At 36.6% G+C, this 25,925-nt stretch overlaps 1 protein-coding gene across 1 annotated transcript; it reads right to left on the bottom strand.

Annotated features, from left to right (window-relative positions):
- Positions 1-16,626: 16,626 nt before the first annotated feature.
- On the bottom strand, positions 16,627-23,780 carry zmp:0000001088 (trypsin-3). Its single transcript, XM_055056882.1, has 5 exons — positions 23,701-23,780; positions 21,603-21,762; positions 19,141-19,282; positions 18,762-19,028; positions 16,627-17,168 (listed from the first exon to the last, which is right to left on the bottom strand). Exons 1-5 carry the CDS (start codon positions 23,753-23,755, stop codon positions 16,998-17,000), a joined length of 795 nt encoding a protein of 264 aa, XP_054912857.1. The 5' UTR covers positions 23,756-23,780; the 3' UTR covers positions 16,627-16,997.
- Between the last annotated feature and the right edge of the window lie 2,145 nt (positions 23,781-25,925).

Genomic DNA, 25,925 nt, shown 5'->3' with positions numbered 1-25,925 from the left:
AAGTTTGTTAGATGCTTTTTATAATTAAAAAAACAACGTAGCTTCTATTTTTTTTCTTAACCATACAGAAAATTTTTTTCTCCTTTATTTATCGGCATGAGTCACTGAATATCAACATGAAGTATTGCCTTGAGTTATAAAGATTTGTGGTAAAATGTCTGGGAGTTCTCTTCAGAACTGTATTGAATGGCACTAAAATGCAAAATCTACTCTGGCTGATCCAAGTCAATCATTTAGGATATAACTTGTTTTGCTCCCATCCAGGCTCAGATATACTGAGCCACTCGCTCAAAAATGCTGTTTATATCAAACATTGGAAATGCTTTATGTGAAGGGGTGTGCATAAGACGTTGTCATAAACATGTCATAACAATCATAAACATGAATGAGTCTTTATGAATGTTTACAAGTGTCATTTGGCAAATAACGACACTTAATGTCAAGCTGTATTAAAAATGTAGACTTTGCATTATTTGGTCAACAATGACTGTTGTAACACAAAGTTCTCTGAAAATTTGCATTAAAAGTGTCAACTTTGCATTATTTACCAAATGACACTTCATGGCATCAGTCATAAATATTCATGAGGACTCCTTCATGTTTATGACTGTTATGATATCTTTATGATGTTGTCATGCCAGTCTTCTGCACACCCCTTCAAATAAAGGGTTACCACTAACATTTGACATTTTGCAATTTATCACCTTGAAATTGTGCTTCTCTAAGATGCTCCTGCTTTTTTCAATTCTCCCCTTCAGCAAGTCATCTCAACATTTCTCTTTTAAGCCATTTTCAGGAGTGTTTCACTGAGAAGAAGCTCATATGATAAACTCAGCAGATGCGCGGTTTCACCAGGTGTTTGCTCATTTTTGCTCTCGCTAATCTGAAGGAACTGTGTGCACTGCAGAGGAGAGTCAAGAATTTCTCAAACATGCATGAAAGAATCAAAGCAACACTCTAGTTACGTTTTTTGGTGAGAGAGTAACATTATAACAGAAGGTAAAGCTCAAATAAGTCAATTTTGTAATGTTACCTCTTGCTTAAGGGGAGAGTCTGCTCACTTTTATGCATACTAAATTGAACTGTAAAATATATTTGGTCTTTTCAAATAGATTTGGGTTGGAAAGACAAATGGAAACCACACAAATTATGTTTCAAACTGACAAAACGATAATGACCATTCATCTTTATGTCATAATTATTAACAGGCAGCTGAGGACATCCATTTGGCCATCCCAATGACGAAAACATGAGAAAATACGAAAGTGGATTAATACAAAGAACTTGTAAGAGCATGACAGGGAAAAGTAGTGTCATTGGAGCACTTGGGGCAGTCCATATTCCTATGAGTATATGATACGTTTTGGATTTTAATTGTCATAAATATCTCATTATACTGAAATGAGACATGCTGAAATTATCTTTTGCCAAGAATAAAATGGGATTGAACTGAAGAGCACTTATGGTGGATTTAAAAAAGGAAATTGCTTCTGCTTCCTTTGAGTGATTGTTTCAGTGATGATGTATTGTCCCTCTGACCCAAATGTAACGGATAATATTTCTAAAATGAGAGCGGGACAGTCGCCAAAAGACAAATTTTTTCATCCATTTTTGGGGTAATGTTCTGTGATTAGTCTCCTATTGAAAAAGGTCACACAGATAAAAGGGATCCATTGAAAAGGCTGAAAAAGCAGGAAAAATACAAGGTTACTCTGAAAAGAGTGAAAAAGAGCTATCTTCAGTCTGTGTTGATGACACAGGCTGCTGTTCCTGGCAGAAAACATCCTGTTCACAAAATTAAATACATCGATCTCTGTTTTGGACGGCAGACTAAGGCTTATTTTGAGCTCGCTCAGCAATGCTTTTGTCATGAATAAGAATCAATGGAGCGGTATAAAGACGTTTCTACTGCAGATCATCAGCCTCACAGATTACATCACTATAAAAAATATTTTTCGAATCAGTGGACCTCTTACTGAATTACAACATATAGCCTTTTTTCCGTTTCAGCACATTCAGATCTAAGCAGATAACACTGTCAAGGTTTTCGAGTGCATTCAGTGGGGGAAGCTGAAGCAGCAATATTGCTCCAGATTCATATATCAGCTCTGGGTGCAACATTTTGAAACACTACAGTGGCTCTTAACCATCAGACAGTTTTTAAATTACACACACTGAAACCAGCATGAGTTGGTTGCTTGGGTGCAGATAAATTAAGCTGCCAGAGGTCACTCGGGGTGTTGCACAGGTTTATGGCTGTGTTTGTACCACAGTGTTACTCTCTAGCAGGGCTCTGGAAGCACACGTAATGGAAAACCTTGGGGGAGACACAGCTTGAACAGAGCATGATGAAAGGACATGACAGAATCATTGGGGATCCCGGAGGGTATTACTTTTTTTTCCTCACTTCATGACAAGATTCCAGCAGCCAGCAGTAAGCATTGGCATGAGTACACTCCGCTCAAACTCCTCTCAGCCTCGTTCTGAGAAAATGTGATGGACACGGGCATTGCATGGCTTGTATGAGATGGAAACATTTTATGAAAGCAGTCAACTTGTTATTAGCTAAATGGATAACACAGTTTCAAAAAAGGTGCAGCAAAGGATTATGACTCAAACATGGAAATTATAGCAGCTTCATTTAAAGCTTAAGTTTGCAAGTTACTCTTTGTTGCCTTATTACTAATAGTATTACATCAGTTTGCAGATCGACATATAAAGGGGCGTCGACCTGTAAAAGGGTATCGTTGTTCAGATTTATTTTACATTAAGATAATCAAAAAAAATTTGAAAATTAAATATGAAGTAATCTGTCAGGTTCTTAAGATTATTGTCTTTATTTTGTGTTTTATTTCTTGTTTTCTGTATTTCAATTTTTTCTCATCATTCTCAGGTTTTCAGCTTCCCTCACCTGCAATCTGTGAGATAATCTGCACATCATAATGAGTAATAACTGTCTTGCTGAGGTCGGTAGAGGAGCCAAAAACTGCACTTAAGCAAGAGAAGCTCTACTTTCACATATTTTCACTCAAGTAAAAGTGAAAAGTGGACAAGTAATTACTCAGGTAAGAGTAAAAAATTTATTTGGTGCAAAGGCTACTCTGAGATCTAAATATCAATCATTTAATATTTAAAAACTACAGAAGAAGATGCATACCTGTCAAGACTCCCGTTTTGGCCAGGAAGATGCCGCTTTTTACCCCCCTTTCCCGCCGTGCTCTTGTATTTTTATTTTTCCGTAAATATTGTGCAGCCCACTCTCAGGTTAGTTATTCTCCCCCCAAACTCCACAAGCTATCACCCGCTTTGGTCACAGAAAATGATGGATCACAAGTTTCGGGGTAACAAATTGCACAAATCCAGAGCTGCTATTTCAAGCTTTTGAACAATCTAATTGGTGTGATTTAAACTTTTCTTTGTTTTTCTTCACTTCTTTTTATTAACTTAACTAGCTACCATGTTTTTTTGTTCATTTTCTAGTTGTTATACAGATATAACGGTGTTGGAAGAAAACTGTAACTTTGTCATTTTTTATATCATCTTCTATTTTACTTGATTTACCATTCAATATGAAATATGGCGTGGCTCTTTTCTGCAGTTCCACATGCATGCTTGGATGAAGCTTTGAGGCAACAGAACAGAAAGAAAATGAGTGATGTGTGCCTGATAGACTACTATGTCTCAAACTGATTGATGAGCCCATTAATATTTCATATCTCATGTTTTAAAAACAAGCTTTTGTGAAGTCTTTCTCCTATAGCGAGCATCCCAATAGCCGACACAGATGGCGGTTTAAGTGCAGGGTTGTTCAGAAGGCTTGTTAATCCTAATTATCTCCCTTCACTAATGAAGCCATTAGTCGTGTTGAGTTGCCAGAGGCCTGCAGGGCCACACTGTTCCTACTGCTGCTGCCAAAGATGCTCTTGTTTTCTGCTTTAGCATTACAAGTGACTTCTCCTGAACAATAGATCTTATTTTAATCTGGTAAATAATGCTTGTTATCAACAAAACTGATACAGATGATGCATGTTCATCTTGACACAGCAGATTGAGATTGTCAAGCTTCAATTATGCTTTGTCTGATTTAATTTCACAAACAGTGCATCTTTTTTTTTAACAGCTGCAAAGTGATTTTTGAATGAGGCAACTTCTATAACTGAGGTTTGCCAAAATGCTGTACTTGTGAGAAAGGGCGACAGTTGGCCTGAAGGCTGACTGCTCAATAATGCATGTAAAACCCTGAAAGCTAATGAATAAAAGGCCATCTTGGCAGAGAATATGTCCCCACTGCATGAAAGTCACTGGATAAATTATTTGGTAATCAAACATCATCATGAAGTTACGAAGAGACGCTGTAAGTCAGATAACCAGCCAGTAATTAATTTAGTGATCCTTATGTAACTGTATTCAAGCTGATTCTGTTAAAAGAACAAAAAAAAAGAAAATAGAAACGAATAAAGCATATTTTTTTAGAAACATTCAGGAAAAACAAAATGTGCTGCATGTTTTTCTTGAACTTGAACAATAGATCTTATTTACATTTTAGTTTCTACTTGATATTATGGCAGAAATATTCATAAACTTTAAACTTTTTTCCAATTTGTTACTTGACCATAAAAAATTTACTGTAGTTTAATGTATCTGTAAGATCTCAATGTTTTTAAATACTTTTGGTAAGCTATTTTCATACAAAAAAATCTGAAAAAAGTGTGGCATGTTTACTCCCCTTTTACTTGGACACCTATAAATAAAATGAAATACTAGTCAGTGTCTTTTTAATTTAGTAAAATCATTGCTTTTGCGAGGCATTGGCTTTGCACTTGTTATGTTTCATCTTTAAAGTTTTCTTTCAACTTTTACCCAATTAAAAAACAACTCCCTGTTCTCCATTTTCTAAGCAGATCACACTAAAACTAATCTGACAACTGTGTTTCCGATGTTTTAAATATTGTCTCTCAAAAGGAGAATCATGACCCCAGTTGCTGTTTCCAACAGGTTGCTCTCAGTTCACCCCTTGATATTCAAGAAAATCTATTATATATGAGCCTTTAAAACTCTCTAAAACACCTGTTGCTGCTTTCAGGCAGCAATCTTAACCTATGCACCCAGATAGTCAATCAGTCTCTGTGTTTCGCAGTATTGATTCCCCCTCGCCCCCCCTTCCTCCTCGAGGGGTAATCAGTGGCAGGCAGTGAAGGAGGGATGACAGAGAGTCTTCCCCCCTGCATACGGATGAGGTGTAATCTGTCTACTATCAGCAGCTTGTAGCAGCCAGGGGACAGGGGAGCGGAAATGACTTGCTCTGTGCATTCTTTGTTTTCACCTGGAGTTAGTTTCTCTAACAGAATTGAGAACTGAACACAGAGAAAAGTGAAAGCTGTGTCCTTGAGGAGCTCTGCCAAGTTGGAGTGCAGAATTTAGGCTTCCCTCACTTTTGTTGTCCGTTTGTTCCTCTGTTTGTTTTTTCAGCCATGGAGATGAAGAGCTATGCAGAAATAGTTGTTCCTCTTTAACTTTTTAAAGTTTTTTTGTTCATTTTTGAATCAGATATCTAAGGCTTAGTATCAATCAACACGATCCGATACAAAGAAAAGTGTTAAATTGACTTAAAATGTTTTCTGCTTTTTTTTTTTAAAAACAAAGTCATAATTGGACTGAATTGCTGATTTGTTTGACAACTCTGGAAAAGTACAGCACACTTAAACACACCAATAGCTCCACAATCTCAGTCAACTATGTAAAAACAACATAACTTTATTTTTAATTTGTTGAATCAGTGCAATTAGGAGTATTGATACAATAAATAAATAATGAAAAACTGAAACTAACAAAAACAATAAGCAAACAACCTTGGTCAAAAACAACCTTGGTCAAACATCTGAAATTTAACTGCGTAGACCTTCTTTCAAATGGTCTATGAAGTACAATTAGGAGTTCTTAATGTAAGGTTAATTAAATAATAAAGCATGTTGTAGCTCAGAATTAGACTGAATAGATCTGCCTTTAGGGATTGGGCACATTGTCACCGATCTCCAATCTAGATATTGTTTCAATATGAAGACTGAAACAAATATTAATATCGGATCAGAGCATCTTTAATGAAAACCAGAGACTTAATAAGTGGAAGGAAAACTTGCAATGATTTGAATTTGCCCACCCTGAATTAATTCTGTATCGAATACCTTTCTATGCAGTTAAGTCTTCTAGACTCTCTGTCATCTTTACACAATGCAAGTTCTCTCAGAAATCGCTTAACCTCAGTTAGATTGTAAAGTCCAAGACTGGCTTCAGATAATCAACTGGATTTATGTCTGAACTTTGACTGGACCATTCTAACTCCAGAAATATAGTGGAAGACAAACCTCCACCCCCAGTCTCAAGTTTCTAGAGCCTCTACTCACCTTTCCATTACCTCTGATCAGGTTTGCTGTCTCAGCTAAAGAAAAACATTCCCCCATCATGATTCTGCCACAACTGTGTTTTTCTGTGGGGATAATGTTTTTAGGATTTTGTTTTTTCTATGCGTAGAATGTTTTGACCTCATTTGAACAGAAACTGCTTCTATAATTAATGGGGGTTTTTTGGCCCATTTTGTAAGTTTACATGGACTCCCATATTTTTTTATGATTGCAGTCTTGCCTTGCTCTTTTCATTTTATGGAAAGATGATGAATTGGACAGAACTCTGTGAGAGCCTCAACATGTGTTGTATTGTTTTATAACCTAACCTTCATTTTTACCTTTCACTATCAGATCTGTCCCCTCTTTCACATCAATAATCAGCATGCTGAGAGCAACCCAGGCTTTCTCACACGGGATCGAATATATTTCTCTCCAGTATCACTAAAGATACTTGTTAAAGTTGCCTCTCTGCTGGGTGACTCCCTGAACAGTCAGGGCTTTTCGCCGACTACATTTAGGATTCTGTCTGAAAGGTTCAACTTCAAAAAGAAAGATGGGGCTAATCCGCAGCACAGCCCAGCAATCACTGTCAAATCCCTCCTTCCTCACCCTCCATGCTTTACTTTGCACAGCATCTTTGGAGATCTCTTCTCTTTCCTCTGCTTTTATTTGAATGGGTGTGTGGTTATGATGTTTTCAAAGAGGCTGCATAAGGATTTGCAGTACTTACCACCTTTTTCTTACATCATTTTAAAATGTCCTAAAATATATTTTTTATAGCTTATAACTTAAAATTTTGATGTTTTCACACTTTTGTCCATGTTTTCAACACAGCTGTCTTGTCACCACATTTTATGCAATGTCTGAACCTTCAACTGTGGTGGCATTAATAAGTTGTTAGACTTTCTCCTCTCTGCAAGAAGCTACAGAAATGCAAAACACTGAGAGACTGGGTTGGAAAGTTACGCAACCATTACAGTATTTTGCTGCATAAACCAAACCTCAGAGACAGACAGGAGGTGACAAACATATGTGTTTAAAGTACAAGCAGTGGCATGCATCAGAACACAAACACATGCTTCATGGCTTGTTTGAAAAGATCCTCTTTGCTTTGATGTGATTGGACAGTTTGTCCAATCCCCTCACACATCGCCTCCTCAGACTCTATTCCCTTCCTCCCACGTCGTGTTTGCGCTCCAAATGTCTTCGTGCCATCTGACAGTGACGCAAAATACAAGCAAGACAGAGTTGTCACTTCTGCTCTGTCAAGCTCTAATGTGGCTGAGTACTTCAAGTTATAATGATCTTTCACTGTTTGGACCACAAGCAGAAAGATTTGTTGCACTTTTTTGCTAAGCTTGTATGAAGAAGGAAGATTACAGTAAAGTTACAGTAAACATCTACACTTGCAATAATGCAAAATGTTGATGCATGTTTTCACAAAACTTCCATGTACTTCCATGTACTGAATATATGATCATTTACATCTGAAAAAGTATTCACCCCTTTGGTGGTTTCATTTGATTTCCTTTTGACTTTGTCTTTACATTAATCTTTTCTATGGGTTTATCAGGTTAAAATATTGAGTGAAATAAATGATCGGCATGGAACAACACTGAAAACTCTGAACCTGTTTTCTTTTCCAAAGTTAGAGAACTGTTAGGTTATATAAATCATAGTTTTATTGAATCTGTTTTGCAAAAGTTTTGGTGTAGAAACGCAGCAATCACTGCAATATAATCTGATGCTTAAGGCCCTGAAGGGCCTTAAACAGAAACAGCCCTTTGTTTCTGTACAGACTGACTTCCTTTGATGGCATCCCTAAGTTAGGAAACATGATTAAAGTCCTCTACTTTCTGCTAATACTCTGAGGCGAAACTTGATAAATCACTGAGCATTAAACCGAACAAAAGAGAATGGAAGGATGTATGCAGCAGCAGCAACTTTTCATTAAGTCCTTACAAGTTAAAGACCAAAACCAAATAAGCTTTCCCTTGTCTGTGTTTGATAAGCGATGACTTACGGTAATAGGTTCACTGAAATGTTGTTTTTTTTCCTGAGGGCATCAAGAGGGATAAGATCTTCCTCATGCTTCATTATAAATGTGTGTCATGGAAACTGAAGTGCTGTTATTGGCTATTATTATCCTCATCATGACAGTCAGTCGGACTCGTCATTCTGCACTCTTCCTGCACCTCAGAGCTTTCCAAGCTGTCTTGATCTGACGTTTTCTTTGCACCAAAGTCTCAGGGTTTGCTTGTAATTGGATTTCCATCTTTTCAAAGTGAACTAATTGGTGTGATTGATGGAGCTGAAAGTCGTTTGTCTGTGCGTTTTTGTGCTGCATAGCTAAGATAATCTCCCACATGTGGGTGGTACAGATGGACAGCTTGATGATGAGCTCCGCCCATACTGCTCCCATATTCCAGCATACAGGTGTGTTAAAATTGCTCAGTTCTTATAAAGTATCTGTTAATGTAATTGCAGTTATAGTTCTCTCAAATAACTGCCGGTAGTAAAGTGTTTTAATCTCTTTGTAAATGTAAAAATGCATTTCCCACTTCATAAACGTTTTCAGGTGCTGCTCTCCTAGGTGTGTTTCACTAGATCTGTCACAATCCACCTCCTGAGTGCTTCATCTCCATTAAGACCCAAAACTCTCCTCAGTGAACAGAAGAAACAAATGGCCTCAATTTAGGTGTAATGGATTTAGGCGCTTTCAGGTTGTAAAATGTTACAGAATGTCAGCTCAATGGTTAAGCTGGAAGATTTGTTTCAGTACAACTTGAATTTACAGTGTTTTCACTTTTTCACATTTAGTCATTTTTTATTGGGATTTATGTGATAAACTAATTCAAAAGTGTAAGTTAGAAATTCTGCTTTTTTTAATGATTTCACTTGAGTTAGATTCTCTGGAGGCCTCAGAGGTTTATTGAAGAACATTGAAGAACATTAGGATCAGAGATAAATCTATGGACACATTTAAAGCAAGGTTAGGTTGTAGGTCAAAGGGCATTGTTTAATGCATCATAAAAAAATGGAAAGAGTATGACACAACCTCAAACCTAGTAAAATATAGCCACCCAACGTAAGCTGAACATTAATCAGGAAAGCATGTCCCACAATAACTTTGGAGGAGCTGCAGGAATGCACAATTCAGATGGGACAATTTGCTGCATTTCAAAATATAAAAATTATATTTATTGAATGTAAATGAGAACCATATATTATTTTTCTTCGTAATATATAATAATAAGATAATTATATCTTCAGTCAGTTTGTTTTAGTCAGAAAAATAAAATCCCAATATCATACAATGAAGTCTGAGGATTGTAATGTGATAAAATGAGATAAAGTTCAGAGTGGATCCCTTTTTAGATCCACTCTCCTCTTTGTTGTCTTTAACAACTGATGCTTCCTTCCATCACTATTTTAAGCTCCCACGGATTGACTGTGTGTCCTCTGGACTGGAAGTAGCCTAAAAGGGAATGACTGACTCAGTCATTCAGCCCACTCATTATCATCTGAATTTGTTTTCCAGATTAAATCCCGGAATTTATTTTTTGCACTTTAAATGGTCAGGAGGTGGATTTCAAGTATGACTATCTACTGTCTATCTACTAAAATGGATTTGAAGGATGTGATGAAGATCATGCTTTGAAAACATGAGCAAAAAAGTTATAATTCAGGCTTTGCCTCTAGCCAATTATTCCATCTTCTACATATTTTACACATCCCAGTTGTCCCAGTTTTATCAAAGAGCCTCCTGGCTGGCAGCATAAAAAGAATTATGAAGAGAAATAGTAAAAAAAAAAAAAAGGGAATAAAGTGCATTCATCTCTGCAGGGTCAGCAGACAAAGAAAATACGTAATGGGGAAAGAGAGAGAGGTTGCTTCTGAGTCTGAATGACTCTTTGGTTTTTAAGAGAGCTGAACAAAAAAATAAATAAATGGAGAAAAACACGGTCACGTTTTCATCTCGGCGTCTGTTATGCCCTGAAGTCTCCTTGCGTCCCTCTTAACGCAAACAGTTGTCAGACCTCCAAGACTCTGCATCACAGCAATATTGAAAATGGAAGAGCTGGGACACTGAGCCAACTAAAGCTGTCCCCTCTCTGTTCTGCTGGGTCACCCTTCTTCTCATACCTGCCTTTAATGAAGCATTCTCAGAAGAACAATGACTGCCTTTTACTGTCGCACACCGAGGCATGATGTAACATTTTCATGTGCAGACACAACTCTTCAGAGGATGGGGTTGTTATTATCAGAGAGGAGGTGGAGAGGAGGAAGTGCCAGCAGGCCTTTGCTTTATTGTTGTTTTCATGTTCCTCTTGCTTTAATGATCAAATGCCCTCTGGTGGCTGAAATGAGTCATGTGCATTTTAAAAGTCCAGCAGTACCCTCCAAACAATTACTCCTCTGCTTTGCTTTGATTCTCTTGGGATCGGTTTGGTTTGGTGAGAAGCAAAACATAAATGACTCATGCATTTCTGAAATTAACTCAGCAAGTTCATGCTCTTTAAAGTAGAGCAGCAGAGTTTCTTGACAATACATGTTAAATAATAACCAATTAGGTTTTTGATTCGTTGACAGTATCAACTCATTTAGATAAGCCTTTCATAATTTAAAATGATGTTAATATGAAATCTTTCTTTCTCTGACCATGTTTTAAAAAATTGCGATGAATAAAATAAATAGTTTAACTTACATACATTACTGAGGCTTGAGGGAATCTTTTTTCTGCACGTTACAGCAATTTAACGAGGTCGAAGTATGAAGGCCACTGAAAAACCCGGATTCTTCCCCAATTTTCAGCCTTTCCACTGTCAATTTGTTCCTCAAATTCACTCAAGCTTTTGCTGTAAGACACATTTTTTGACATTTTACTTTGGAATATTTTGGTACACTGGGGAATTCATGGTTGGCTTAATAAATGGAAGGTGCCTTTAGGTCCTGCGGCTGGAAAACAAGACTAAAATATAATTTCTCTGCAGCTACACTTGATAGATGGCATGAGATTTTTGCTGATATGTTGTTTGTTTATTTTCCAGAAGTGCATTGCTATCCAACTTCAGTTCCTTTTGCTCATTTCTCAAAGGAAGATTGTTCCAGAGCTCTTGTGAGTTATTTAGAAGCAACTTTGCAAACTTCAGCTGAGACGCCATATTTATTGCAAGAGAGGTTTTTACTCTGCATTTCTTCCACATAAACCACACCTTGTCACTATTTCTCTCTATCTATGCTTATGTGTGATCACTAATAAAAGTAGTAATTGTTTTGTCATAAAATTTACTATGACAACTGGATAATCTTACATGAAGGTCTTTCAATTTTTACAGTTATAACCATCTCTGGGTAGATATCAATAATGACACCAGAACTTAATAGACTTTGAATAACACACAAGAGGCAGGTCAATGTAATACACATCCATCTCACTCAAGGTGCCACACAGGAAACAAAAACATGCCACCAAGCACCCTGGGAAATATGGTAGATTGTCCACTCTCAGCACACAATGTTGTGTAGATTTATGGACATTTGCATTTGAAGTCTTTCCTAGTAAACCTTTTGTCATCACACAGCTGTCTGCTCTCAGATTAGCTAACTGGATAAAACAGCTGCTGTCAGAGAGGTGATGATTATCAGTTAATCAAGTGCTCCAATTAGCAGCACCTTGCTGTTACTTTCCCTCTTCAATCTTGTGAGAGGGGTAAAGGTGCACTCAGTTTGTCACACACATTGAGGATTTGTTTTCCTCTAATTAATACAGACTATGAGGTGTTTTTTGTAATCTAAATTACACTTTTAAAACAACAAAATTAATTTTAAAGGTTATATAATTTGTAAAACTCAAGAAATTAAAGGTGGTGCCCCTTATTGTTTACATTATTGATTTGTATTTTTGGTGATAGAGCATGCGGTATTGTTTTATAACCTAACCCTGTTTAAGCTTCTCCACATCTTTATTCCTGATGCATTTTAAAAATTAAATGACCGCCAATGAACCTCTAAAGCCTTCATAGAACAGATGTCCAGATTAAAATACACACAAGAGAACTGTATGCATTCATACGGTGGCTTTTCAAGGCTAATAGTGCCACTGAACTTGATTAAGAGGGCCGAATAGAAATGAATGTCAAACATTTCTGATTCTGTAAAAAAAATTTGAAAACCATGATGTGCACTTGTATGTGTTTATAAAAAGTACAAATGAAACACAACATATCTGTGATTATGACAAGGCAGAAAGGTAAAAGTTTTAAAAAGTAATTTTGCAAGGAAATTTCTAATAAAGTGGTTCTTAAAAGATGCCATTGTTAAACTCGAATAATTAGTTTTATTGCTTATCTGTATTGGTATTGCAAAAAATATTAATTGTCAGGAGAATATTTAATGTCTGGAAATGGTTTTCAAGAGGTTTACTTTATAAAAGATACCTAAAGAAATGGGTAATCTGAGCAGCTCTTTCACCTTTATTTAAATGTCAGACATGAAAGGAAACATTATTCTTTAGATGAACACTTAGCAGAACTCAGGAAAGTTCAGAGAAAAGAAGCCAATAATTCTGTGAAATTATGTTTTGTTTTTTTAGCTGGCACAAAGCCCTGTCCTTTGGGAGAAGCTATTCATGTGATGGTCACGATGTGTTTTCGTAAATCAATACGTTTCCATGCAGCACAAAAAGGTTTATCTCCTTTCGTGGCCCTGCAAGCGTATAGAGGGCTTAGGATGAATCATGTCAAGGGACAGAGAGTAAGACCTTGTGGAAATGCTTTCTCATGCCACAACAAAAGAATTCAGTCCCCATGTAACCAAAACTGTAAAATCAGAAACATAAAAGAACTTGAAATCCATCAATCAGCTTGGCTGCTGACACACCCATTAAAATAGAGCAAACCGGGCCAAGCATTGAAACCAGAGCTCTCTCTGAAGTAGGCCATCAACTATTTATTCTATTGTGGCGGCCAACACCTATCAGGTGTGATGCAGTGTGTACTGATTTGAGTCGGCTTTATGACCGCTCGTGTTTTACAGGAATCCCAGCTGACTGTGGCTGCTGCTTTGCTAGGGAGATGAGGAGGCAGAAAGAGTCAAACGACTCTTGGAGGCCATTACACAGATTGCTCCAAGGAACGACTGGCGCCATGCATATTTACTGATTGTGTTCCAGTTTGTTTTGTTTTTTTTTATCATTTATAAGTGTTCAATGAAAATCAATGACAAGCCATCAAATGGCTCACTTTAGATGAAACAGATATGTAAAAGTTTTTAAATATTCATCATTTGACTTAGTAATTTTTCTCATGCCTTAAATATTTGAATTGTCAATAATGATGGCAACTGAGTCTATATCATCAAAACAACCTGTGACATTGTTGCTTAAAGGTCACAAAACAAAAACTGATGACAAAGCTTTTTAACTTCACATTAAGAAATCAGAGCAGGGTGAGTAAAGCAGAATGAGTAATTTATTTACATGTATAAAACAAGGAAACAGTACAGTTATTCTATGTGTTCATATACATGAAAAAAATTGTTTTACTAATGTTCCCTGAATTTGTTCACTTCTCTGTCTCCATGGTGCCTTCTCCATATTTACAGGATATCTCAGCCTCTACTCCATAAATAAATCACCAAGCACTCCAGGTATCAGTTCATTCTTGTCAAGAAAGTTTGTTTTTCCAACTCATAGTGAGGATAAAAAGAAAAATACACTCTTTCTTTGTTGTAGGGATTTTACCAAAGATTATTTGTAAACTCAATTAAACCTACCCATATGTATATGGGGAGGTATAACTGTTGAAACGCAGACTTTCAATAGTATAATGCCAATAGCCATTGTTGCAACAACAAAATAATCTACCGGTTTGAATTGTCACATTTTTTGTGTCAGGTATACAAAAACCCCTAGAACTTGAGGATGTATTTTCTTTTTACTATGGTTGTACATGCACATTAAAACAAACACCATACACTACAAATAGTTGTGTTATTTAAAAAATTAATATATCCATTTGCAATGTATATTTGTAGCACAATGTAATACAAACCAACCCTTTTCTAAACTTTGAGGTCACTGTCCAGCAATATGTAAAAAAAAAAAAAAAAAAAAAAGATAAAAACCCTGTGGAAATTACACATGCAAACTGCACACCCCTTAAAGATGAGTTGGGAAATGTAACAAACCCAATGCTTGCTGAAATTATTCATAAAAATAGATTGTCAAGATATCAAGACCTCTTAAAAATTTAACAGAGGGCTTATTACTCTAAATGCCATGAATCAGACAAATATCACTTTGTTATTCATAAGAATAAAGTTAATGAATTTAATAGTAACGTTAACATATCCATCTTTAGAGATATCCATTTATATTCATATTCATCTTCAGAGAGATGGATATTCATAATTGCATTCTCTTCTTTATAAGTGCATTTATTTGACGCGTGTAAATGTATCTTTGACTTTAGCCTTTCAAACAGTCCACATAAAGCAGGTGAATGACAGTATGGCACCTTTCACCTGATGTGAAATCGTGGCTACATTGTCTGAAGCTGTTTGATAGATCAGCTATCACAAGTGTAGAGGTTGAAGATGTTTACGCTGTTCTTATTAAAAGAGAATTTGACTTGCTATAAAGTCAAAGAAACTGGTCCAACATATGGAAAACTTAAAAAATGTTTCTTGCTCAGCTTGGCTTAGCTCGGTTTAGATTAGATTAGTTTAGCTTAGTTTGGTTTAGCTGATCTAAGCTTAGACAATAACTTCTGAGATTTATGTTTCATGTTTGAGTGTATTGTCAATGATTTCACTGGCAATACCTTTTACAGTACTGGGTAACAAGGAAAACTCCCCTTATAAAAGCTAAGCTCTCTAAAGGTTCTTCTAAGGTTACACAAAGCAAAACCTACAGAAAACTTCAGAGAACATCCTCTAGGGGTTAATTTTTTTGTTCAGGGTTATGGAACAATAAGGAATGCTCCTGGAATGTTAAATTTGGGTGGGAATCGAAAATTAACCAAATGTCCTTGGAGGTTTGCTTTGTGAACTTGGTAGATCTTTAGATTTACTGCCTATCGCTTTACAAGATACAACTTTCTCCTTTGCCATTGTAACCACTTTCATTCTTCTTGGTATAGATGCAACAGAATTCTTGATCTACCGTCTCAAAAGTTGCTATTAAACTTGAGTTTCAACAGACTGGGCAACATTTTCCAGTCTGACATTTTCCTGTGCAAATTACAGAAACAGTTGTCTGTTCCGAGCTACCAAAGGTGACACTGAGATCTTGGTTTCTGAACACACACACATTTGTTGTGTATTCAGAAATAGTATTCTTAACCTTTCGCACTAACAAAGCGTAACTAAACCAATAGTTGCTGTTCTATTATCTCGAACCAATCTATTATTCTCCTTTGACGTCAACATGGCATTTACAATCCAGATATCAGATATTCTCTGACTATTCTTTGTAAATGCTGATATGTAATACGTTTTTTTTTGTGCAAAAATCCAAGGAGATCACCAGGTTCTAAATTACTCACTTATGCTCTTTCTTCCTTATGCTGATGCTCACTTCAAAATTCAGCAAGTCGTCTTCAGCACGTCCAGGTACCATGTTGCATCGAGATGCTTTCATCTAATTGAATAATTCCCTCGGCAATTGAGCAAGTGCACTGAATAAAGTGGCTGGTGAATTTATATTTAACATTAATCACCCATAACAATCAGGTCCAAATTGGTGTTGATTTAAGATTAACAAGTAGAAATTCAAATCTTATAAAGATTTGGGTTTTCTCTGTTATTGATTTGAGTTTTTCTGTGTGTTTATTTTGAGTTTCTGTGTTTTCTGAGTCTCCTCTTGTCCTGTCTTCCCCTTGATTGTTCCCAGGTGTGTCTCGTTCCCTGATTACCCTCTGTGTATTTAACTCCACCTGTGTTCCTTATTCCTTGTCAATGTGTTTGCAGTCCATTCGTTTACCCTGTTGCTACCTGTGCTGAGCCCTGGTTTTCTGCTCAGCAGTGATGCCTGGGTTTTGGACTTTTGGAGTATATTTTGTACCTACTTCTTCATTAAATACAATCATTCATCTAGGCTGGGTCTGAGGGTTTTCTGCCTCACCACCTCTACACCCGCACCAAATGACATATCTGAGGTGCGTATCATAGATTTGAGGTTGAATTTCTAAAACCATGGTTCTAATACTGGGATACTTGAACTACTAGTACTGCTACTAGTAGTTCAAGTAGCATTTTTGCTGCCATAAGCTGTAGTTTTTAGGAAGCTCAAGAAGTTTTGTGCAACCAGTTTCTTTCGATTTGGGGGCTGGCAATTTTCAATGAATCTCAACATTCTTGTTCCAACATTATTAAAATTATACCTTTTTTTTTAACCTTGTATTTTTCATAATGTTGTGGCTGCCTAGTGTAAGAAAACTATCTCTCAGCCCAAAGGCTACAATGAATGTTTCCTAGAATATGGAACCATCCCTGAATGTATCCTCCAGTGTTCACCTGATATAGTGCATGTAAAATTAGATCAAAGAAGGCAACATTGAGGAAGTTATGTCTCCAATGAATTAACACTGAGCTCTAATCCTTCTTACATCTGCTGTAGTAGCTAAATATGGTGTTGTCTATCCAGCGGCGGAACTTGGACACAGCAGTGTAGACTCCAGGAAATTGAGCGTCAGCACATCCTCTTCCCCATGACACCACTCCATAGGCCCGCCCGTTACAGACAAGTGGGCCACCAGAGTCTCCCTAAAAGAACAGCATAAAGCACCACCAGGGGTTATATATTAGCAGCATATGTTGATTTCTGTTGAGAATCTAAAGAAAAGATAACATCTGATCTTCATCAGCTCCCGGTTTAAATCTGGAAGATGATTTAATATTTACCCTCTTACATATTAATTCTTTGATAATTAAATTGCATTATATATTAGAGATTTGATTGTTTCACATGTTCCCAACTGAATTCTTTGCTTTGAAATTGCAGGTTTACTGGTGACTTTTATCATCTTTAAAACTACAATGGGACAAAAGGAACTTGCATCAGGCTTCTGTCCAGTGGATGCACCTCCAAGTTTTAGTCAATAAGTCAAACACATTGTCTACTTCAAAAGACCGGACTTGAAACTTTCCTTTTTGATAAAACTTATAGTCAGTCATTATCTGCTGTTATTTTTGCCATTAATTTTATGTTCCCTATGTGCTTTTTTTCTTTTCATACAGGTTATATCTGATTAATTTCTGCTGCCTTCTTTGAGGGGGCATTGGCTGAGCTGTTGCTGCCAATAACTCAATATTCTCTCTTTAGATCATAAACTTGTGCCCATCTTTCCATGTTTAAACATTTCTCTCTCTTAAAGTAACTATTTACAATTTACTATTTGACATGTTTCCAGGAGAAAACATTTATTTGTTTATTGCTGGACACTTTTAGAGGAACAAGAGCATTACAAAGACAGCATTGATTTTGACTTTTTCATCAGGGCTGCTGAGAGCAATAACACCATTGTATGTAGCTTGTAAAGGGAACGTGATTTCCTCCATGTATCCTTTTCTGGACAAAACTGAATTTTATACACTTATAGTGTATAAAACAGTCTCTTTTTGAAGAATATACTAAATAAATTAGAAACGTGTTTGACTGACCAACCAGAACCATGACCACACAGAGACCTCCTCATTTACTGATGGCCCTGCTGACTTAATCCAATATTAAATTATCTTTTATTGTTACAAAATAACTGCTTCCACAAATATTAGCACCCCTAGCAATTTGGATAGTGAAGAGAGCGGTCAGGAAAGGGGGAAAGAGATCCAAATATTCCTGTTTGAGAATCATTTCTCCATACTAACCATCATTTATTTACTAGTTTTTATGGAAAAAATGCCAGAAAAATCTCCTTTCTGTCCCATCATCACAAATAAAATACAGGCCTAGAGAAAGTCATTGAGACTTCAACCAGGTGAGACTACTATTGAATTATTTGGCAATATAAACAGTCCATGTGTGTCTCCCATGAAACCAGGGATGAAGATGAGCTAAATGCTTACTGGTAAGTGTGGTGGTGGATCTGTGATGATGTGGGCTTATTTATATTACAGATATCCTTTTGGGCTTCTCACAAAAGGCTTTTTGAGATCTTTTTATAAAAGTTTGATCTCTTGAAGAAGAAAACTGAAAGAAGGGTAACAATATAACCATATACTCACATAAAAATGGCTCAAGACACTATAGCAACAACATAAATACAAGTCTAGCCGATTCTGTCTCTGCAAAATGTGGCCATTTAAATCAGGAATATTTTATTTACACACTGAATAAAATAACAGGAGACCTCTCACCTGACAGGCATCTTTTCCACCAACGTTGTAGCCGGCACAAAGCATTCTGTCAGTGATGCGGCCATTAAACGACTTAGTGCTGTTACATTTCTCTGTAGACACAATAGGAAGTGTGACAGTCCGCAGGGTGGCTGGAATCTGGCCCCCAGTGGGGCTGGTGAATCCCCAACCTGACACTCGACACATTTCGCCCTCCGCTATGGTGGCATCCTGCCTGGGCAGCAGCACAATGGACACGTAGTCGTTCAGGTAGATGGGTGCCCTCAGCTAGAAACAGAGTAGAAAGTGGTTTTTTGTTTTGTTTTTGTTTTGTTTTTGGTGTTCTTTGTGATCAGGTGAATTCAGGAAAAGATTCTGCCAGTTAATTTGCATTCTGTACCTTAATGAGCATGATGTCACTGTTGTTTGCGGTGCGGTTGTACTCAGGGTGTGGCACCAAGAAGTGAGGGAACACTTCCTGCTCTGTGCCTTCATAAATGGACAAAGAGTAGTCTCCTGCTACTACCACCATTTTGCTTATCCTGTAGACAAAACAAAATATGCTGCATTAATGCCAGGAGTTGTTCATGCATATCTTAAAAAGATGTGCCCAATTACTATAGTTACAGTTATGGCTATAATAAAAATCTTGTCTTCATCAATTCTTGAAATTGTTTAATTCAAACTTCAGGTGTATAAGAACACACATCAGATTCCAGACTGTCATAATTCATAGCAAAAAATTGTAAAATAAATGGAAACGCTTTGAGTAAAATCATACACCGCTGATGATTCTGTTTAATTTAGCGTGGAAAGAAAAGGGCAGTGTAATTAGGTCGGTATTAAAACAATGTCAGGAGAAAAGGAAAAAGAAAAAACAAATTTAGCGCATCTACACAATTGTTGATGCACATCAATCTAAGAAAGCTTATATGGCCATTTCCAAACAATTTGAAGCCCGTCGGCATACAGTGACGAAGGTTGCTTAAAAATCGACATTAAAACATTAAAAAAATATTGACCTCTACAAAAAAAGAAAACTACAGCTAATGTGGAAAGATTGTCAGGAGAAAGTCTCTTTGTAAAAAATATGACATCGCATTTTCAAAGTTTTGACTAAAATTCAAGAGCTGGATTTCCTCTCAACTTTTAAAAAGTCCAGTTTCCTGCATTAGCATCACTTTTCAGAGGTTCACCTCAGACTGTCAGAGAGTCTTCCACAGCCTAATAAACTACTACTTCACATCCCAGTCCACTTCTGGATCAAGAACTATTACAGTATGCAAAGTTGCATACTGTAGGTGGAATGTTTTGTCAAAATTATATATTACTGGTAGAGCAAGCACCTCATGTAGATGGTGGTGGAAGGGGCAATAATTTCTGATGGTTTAATTCTCATGTAAACTTAAGCCTGAAAAACCAACTACTTGTACTTTCTTTGATTTGTTTCATAAAGAAAACATATTTTTCCTTCTTCAAGTTTACTGACTCACTGCACAAAACAGCAATGTTACACTACTCAAACCTATTGACCTCACACTGGCATCCTAGATACAAAAATGAACCAGAAAATGATTTTCCCCTCACAGGTCTGCTGAATGCTACACCTGGCTGATGGAGAAGGGGTCATACTAAGCGCAGAAATGTTATAAATGCCCATTACAGAATGATTGAGCTGTCTGTAGAGACGGTAGAAAGCTGCTGGGAAAGCTGCAGGCTGTTCTGAACCAGGTCAGGTACTTTTCATCTGTTTTTTAAGCCACATCACAAAATGGCACACCAGACAGTAAAAAGAGACATAGTTATACTCTTCACTGTTTCATATTCTTTCACATTACAACTACAAATCTTGGTGTATTTTGTGGGATTGTAAATAGTTGACATTATGTCAACTAATTACTCCCATTATTTTTTTTCCTGATGTCCTTCCATACCAGTCTGACCCTGGGTTTTGGTGCAAAGAGAAATGGGCACAAATTTCAGACAAACAAATATACGACATTTTAAAGTAAGCGGTTTTTTGTTCGGCTTCATAATTATGCAATACTTTGTTGTTGTTTTATGAAATCCTAGTAAAATACATTTAAACTTTTGATACTAATGTGACAAAATCTGACAAGGTTTAAGTGGAGTAAATACTTCTTCAAGACAACGTAATATATAAATGCATAGGAACAATGTGGAGAAAGTGTCTGTTTTGTTTTTCTTAGGTGTCTGGAGCTGTAATCAGATCTCTGATGTTTTCTTATTATGGATAAGAGAGCGAATTTGGAAAATTATAAAACATTCACAGTTTTTGGTGAAACTCTGCTCTTTGTTAACTAAAAGGGAAGAAGGCAACACAGATGTCTGGGATCCCGACAACACTTACAGCCGCTCACTGATTGTCATTTAATAATAGGTACTGTTCAAAGTAACACTTAGCTGATGTAAAACATTATCTGGATTAAATGCCAAACATTGTGTGAATTGATTGCTTCCTTGCAGGCACATTTATTTGCTTGTAATCCATATAAAAGTGTGTTGTCTGGGAGCCTAGACCACTGCATGGGTCCGATTGCAGAAGCAGAGAGCACCATTGTGTGACTGGTATCATTTTTCATTTGCTTTATTTCAGCCGTGGCATTAATAGAACTTGGCATCTGATATGGCTGGAGATTCCTGGATCCAAGAAAATAAAGCCAAGAACTTTTTGTACCATAAGACTTCTCTGTTTATTATGACTTCCTTAAAAAAAAAAGCCTGAAGCCAGACTGTGACATGGGATTTATTTCACCTCTTTATTGAGTTTGTGCTTTTTTCAGGAGGTTATGCAACATCTATTCTCTGCAGAAGCAAACCAGAAGAAGAAAACTAGCTCACCCAATGTTGCAGTGTGCTGCTGTGACTACCCAGAATCTGTTAATGAGGAAGCCCCCGCAGAAGTGCTGGCGTGTCATCGTCTGTAATGATACAATGTACCTGATGGAATGAGGAACGGGCGCATAGCCTCCCACTATCCGTTCCTGTGCAAAACCCTGACCTGTGACACATAGAGACATACAGAAGGGAATTAATTCTAACAGGAAAGAAACACAGAGCTGACACAGTTGTACTTTCATTTGTCACAGAAAACACACAAATCTTCGCCTTGCAGATTCCTTCCACTCAACAGATCGATAAAGGACGATCTCATCCTGGAGCTGCATTGATTCCCAGCAAGGATGAAGCTCAGCATCATTATCTGGTGTTTGTTTTGAGTAAGCCAAAGACACAACTTGTTCGTCAGCTCCTATCAGATTGTGAAAATTCACATTTTGTCACATTACAATCAGAATCACCGATGTATTATTTGGAATTTAGGTGGCAGAACAACACAAAGACATGACTTATATATCCAGGAGTTGATTATTTGGTTTCAGTTAAAATAAATTCATGTAAATCTGAGAGAAACATAGTTATTGGTTTGTACTGGTAATGGAAGTTAGCCTTTCACACAGCAATTACCAACAAAACCCAACATTGAACCAAATGGAAAACAATATGAGATAAAGTTGCTTCAAACTGATCTATGATTACACAATCATAGATAATATACAGTATAGTATCTATTATCAGAGCTGCCAGATACTCTGACTGTAATTTCAGTGAACACATTAACATTACCAACACAGTAAAAATTTTCTAGCCTCAAACTAGAATCTGCTCACAGTTGTGCTCAGTGACCAATACAAACTGGTGGGAAAAACTGAGATATTTTATATATTTAACATAGAAAATTTTAAACAATCACAGGTGCATGAATCTCAAATCTCAAAACTCCATTTGTCAAAGCTAATCTATCATTGTATTTATTTTAAATCATGACATTTTAATCCTGAGTTTTATTTGGTTCACAATTTAACAGAAGATTCTCAATTATTTTTTCCAAAATGAACAAAAATATGTCATTATTTACATTTATTCAAGTAAGAACGATTTTAAAAAGATTTCTATCCCTCCCTCCATCCACCCACAGTGTGGTGCAGCAATCTCCTTCTTAATTGGGACATTGATCAGAAGCTATTATTAGCAGCTCTGCTGCATGTTGAGACCAACATGGAGACATCATACAGTGCATGAAGTATAGACTGGAAGTTAGAGAGCATTATATAAGACCTTGGAACTTTACCTTTGGTATTTGCTTTCAGAAAGATCACCAGACAACAAGAAGAATACTGATGTTTTAATACCAGCTTAATAGGAGAATGTAGCAGTTTTAACAACTTTTCACTTCATAGGTTAAAACACAGAAATATCCCATTTTACACCAGCTCTAGTTCTTTATCACATTTCCAAGGTATTTTTTAGGACTGTGACACATTTTCAGGGCGTCAGCCTCAATTACTCATTTGTTATTGTTGCCATGAGCTCTTGTCTATTGTTGCACATGGTTTCAAGTTATTTTTGTGAACAAGCTCACTTTCTCTCACCTTTTCTTTTTGGAAATATGTATTTTATATATTTTGTCACTTCATAACCTTCAAACATGCCTTGTCACAGATCATTAACAGCCATAATATAAAGTTTCACATTCATTAATTTGGTTTTAAAAATATTCAAAATACATTTTTAATTGCCTTTTCTGAAATCTCCCAAACTTTTGAGTTTTAAAAATCTCTAACTTTCATTTTCTGCTGGGTTTTCACTCTGCTTGTAATAAGATGCTCAATCGTATTCTGATGTAAAAGCCTTTGGGTCACACTTTTGCTCTCAGTGGAGCATCAAAGCTGCTAATCTCAAAATGTGCTAAAAGGGATGCTTTCAAAAATTAATCAGGGACCCCAGTAATACATTAGGTATACATCCATCCACACTCATTTCAAGAACATGATTATGTTGGATAAACTCAGACTGTTACGTTGCAACAACCTCTCTTTCCTCCCAATCTAATATCACTTAAAGCCATTTGATTTCAATTCATTTAAAGAAGTGTACTTACAGTTCACAGCCAGGACTTTCAGCAATATACAGAGCAATAAAGATGTCACATTCATGACGACTACAAAAGAAAGAGCAGTCTTCCCGCAGCAAGAGGCTTAACCTGTGTGATACCTGTCTAATTTAAGGGGAAGGCATCTCAACTGCACTCTCAAGTTTCCAATAGTTTCTATTTCCGTTTCCATGGTCACGTCCTTCTCAGGCCGATATATAATTGAAATGTCCTTAACATTGCTCTTTGGTCTCACTGCTTCCATGACCTAATCACGCCATAGGTGTTTGTTGTTGTACAGTTTTACTGCTGGTTCTTTTCGTCTCATGTAAAATGATCTGCAGGGACCATAAGCCTGAAAGTCGCAGCTATTTGTTAACTTTAATGTGTCATTTATCAACCTCTCTGATGTCATATGGCCAGTGTTTGACATACTGTGTCCAAAGGTGGCTGCAGCTTGTAATATGGATCAAATGGGCTGCTGTCTTGTTAAATGAGAAGAGAAAGAGGAAGGCTCTCTTTTGCCGTTCATCACTGTCCAGGCTTCTCTCACTGATTTCCCCAGGAAAGATAACAATGAGGGTCTTGGCAGCTAAAAGCTGTTGGATCAGGACGGGTCAAGGCAGCATGTCTGAAGCCGGCCGTCATTAAAAATGGAGCAGGTTTCATCTCATCTGCCGTCCCTCAGAGGAGTTCCTGACCTCAGACGGGTAATAGCCCTCCAAGCTGCCTTTGCTTGTGCTGAGAACTGCAGCTGAGGTGCCTGTCATCCCCTTGGAAGGAGAACTCTGTCTATTTTCTCCACATGAACCTTTCCTCAATTCAGGAGCTGCCATTACTGCACCAGGGTGCCTCCAAATCAATTCAGTTTGTTTGTGATGCACAAATTTACAGTCAAAATGATATCAAAGCACTTCACAAGTCAAATGGAACCAATTAATTTCAAGTATGTGCGATCAAGTTATGTCATAATTGTTTCTCTTCATCTCGTCTTTAAAAAATCTGAGATTAAAATCCTTCCTTCTGCTCCTGTTTAGTTTTTTGTTGTTTAATTTTTAGCGAAACCTTTGTGATTAGGTGATTATTTGTTTATTTATTTATTTATTTTTAGAGCTGAAATATGGCAAAAAATAAACATAATAAAATGAAGTCCATAGTCAAGATCACTGACAAATCAATTTAATCTCTATGTAAAAAATTTGTTTCAACTTCAACAAAAATTTAGTTGAAGTTATATAGATTATTTACACTTGTAAATTTATCATTGCCTGATACAACAACCAAAAGATGTCACTCAGTGCATTTTACAGAAGTAACATAAGCATTTTATATAACACCTGTGTGTATTGCTTAGTTGTTCTCATGCCAGTATTCCATTACTGTGGATCTGCCTTCCATACAAAGATACAGGACTGCAGTAAGCAATTTCCCAGCATTGCCTTTCTTTGATGAAACTGTAGCACATGCAGTTTCAGAAAATTACGTGGCATCGCTGTCAGAACGTGGAGAAACAACCAGACACCACCAGATGTTGGTGACACTTCTTTTTTTAACCAATCTTTTTTTTTTTTTTTTTAGCAGGAAGTCCCTTGAGACAAAATCTCTTTTTTGAAGGAAACCTGGTATATTTATGGGAATGCTTTGTAAATACTGCAGAAATGACCTGACAGTAATGTTACTCCATTTAATGCAAAGCTGTCTAGACACTTTGCACAACAGATGTTTAGGAGATTATTAAGTTTGAAAAAGAGAAAAAACAAGACTCTGATGTCACGGTAAAAGTAATATAACTAGTGGTAATGTAAAGCTATAAATGATTTTTATGAATTGTTCAGAAAGGGAATTTATCATAAGCAATCTCATATTTTACGCATATGACAAATATGATGATTTACACAATCTTTATTTACTCATGCTTAGGCCCAGATAAACATGAGGATGAAAAAAGTGACAGCAGTTTCTCTGAAGCAATATGAAAATAAAAATTTTCTTTTGACAAAACATCTTAACCACAAAGAAAATTGTAACTATTCCAAGTCAGAAAATGTGGAAACAATATGAACATTTTGAAATAAAATAATAAATGTAACACAATGCTAAAGGTCTGTAGTTTTATGGGTGAGACATGGAATTTTTTTTCTTGGCAATGGTCACAATGTTTGTGGTAGTTTCTCAACAAGCTTCAATCGGTACAAAAATATTACTGGCATTAATGCTAAATCTTTTTGACTTTG

This window comes from Poeciliopsis prolifica, unplaced genomic scaffold, assembly GCF_027474105.1.
Source record: "Poeciliopsis prolifica strain line A6 unplaced genomic scaffold, Auburn_PproV2 SCAFFOLD046, whole genome shotgun sequence".
NCBI lineage: Eukaryota > Metazoa > Chordata > Actinopteri > Cyprinodontiformes > Poeciliidae > Poeciliopsis > Poeciliopsis prolifica.
The sequence above is the reverse complement of the archived record's forward strand: the minus strand, read 5'-3'. Positions and strand labels throughout refer to the sequence as shown.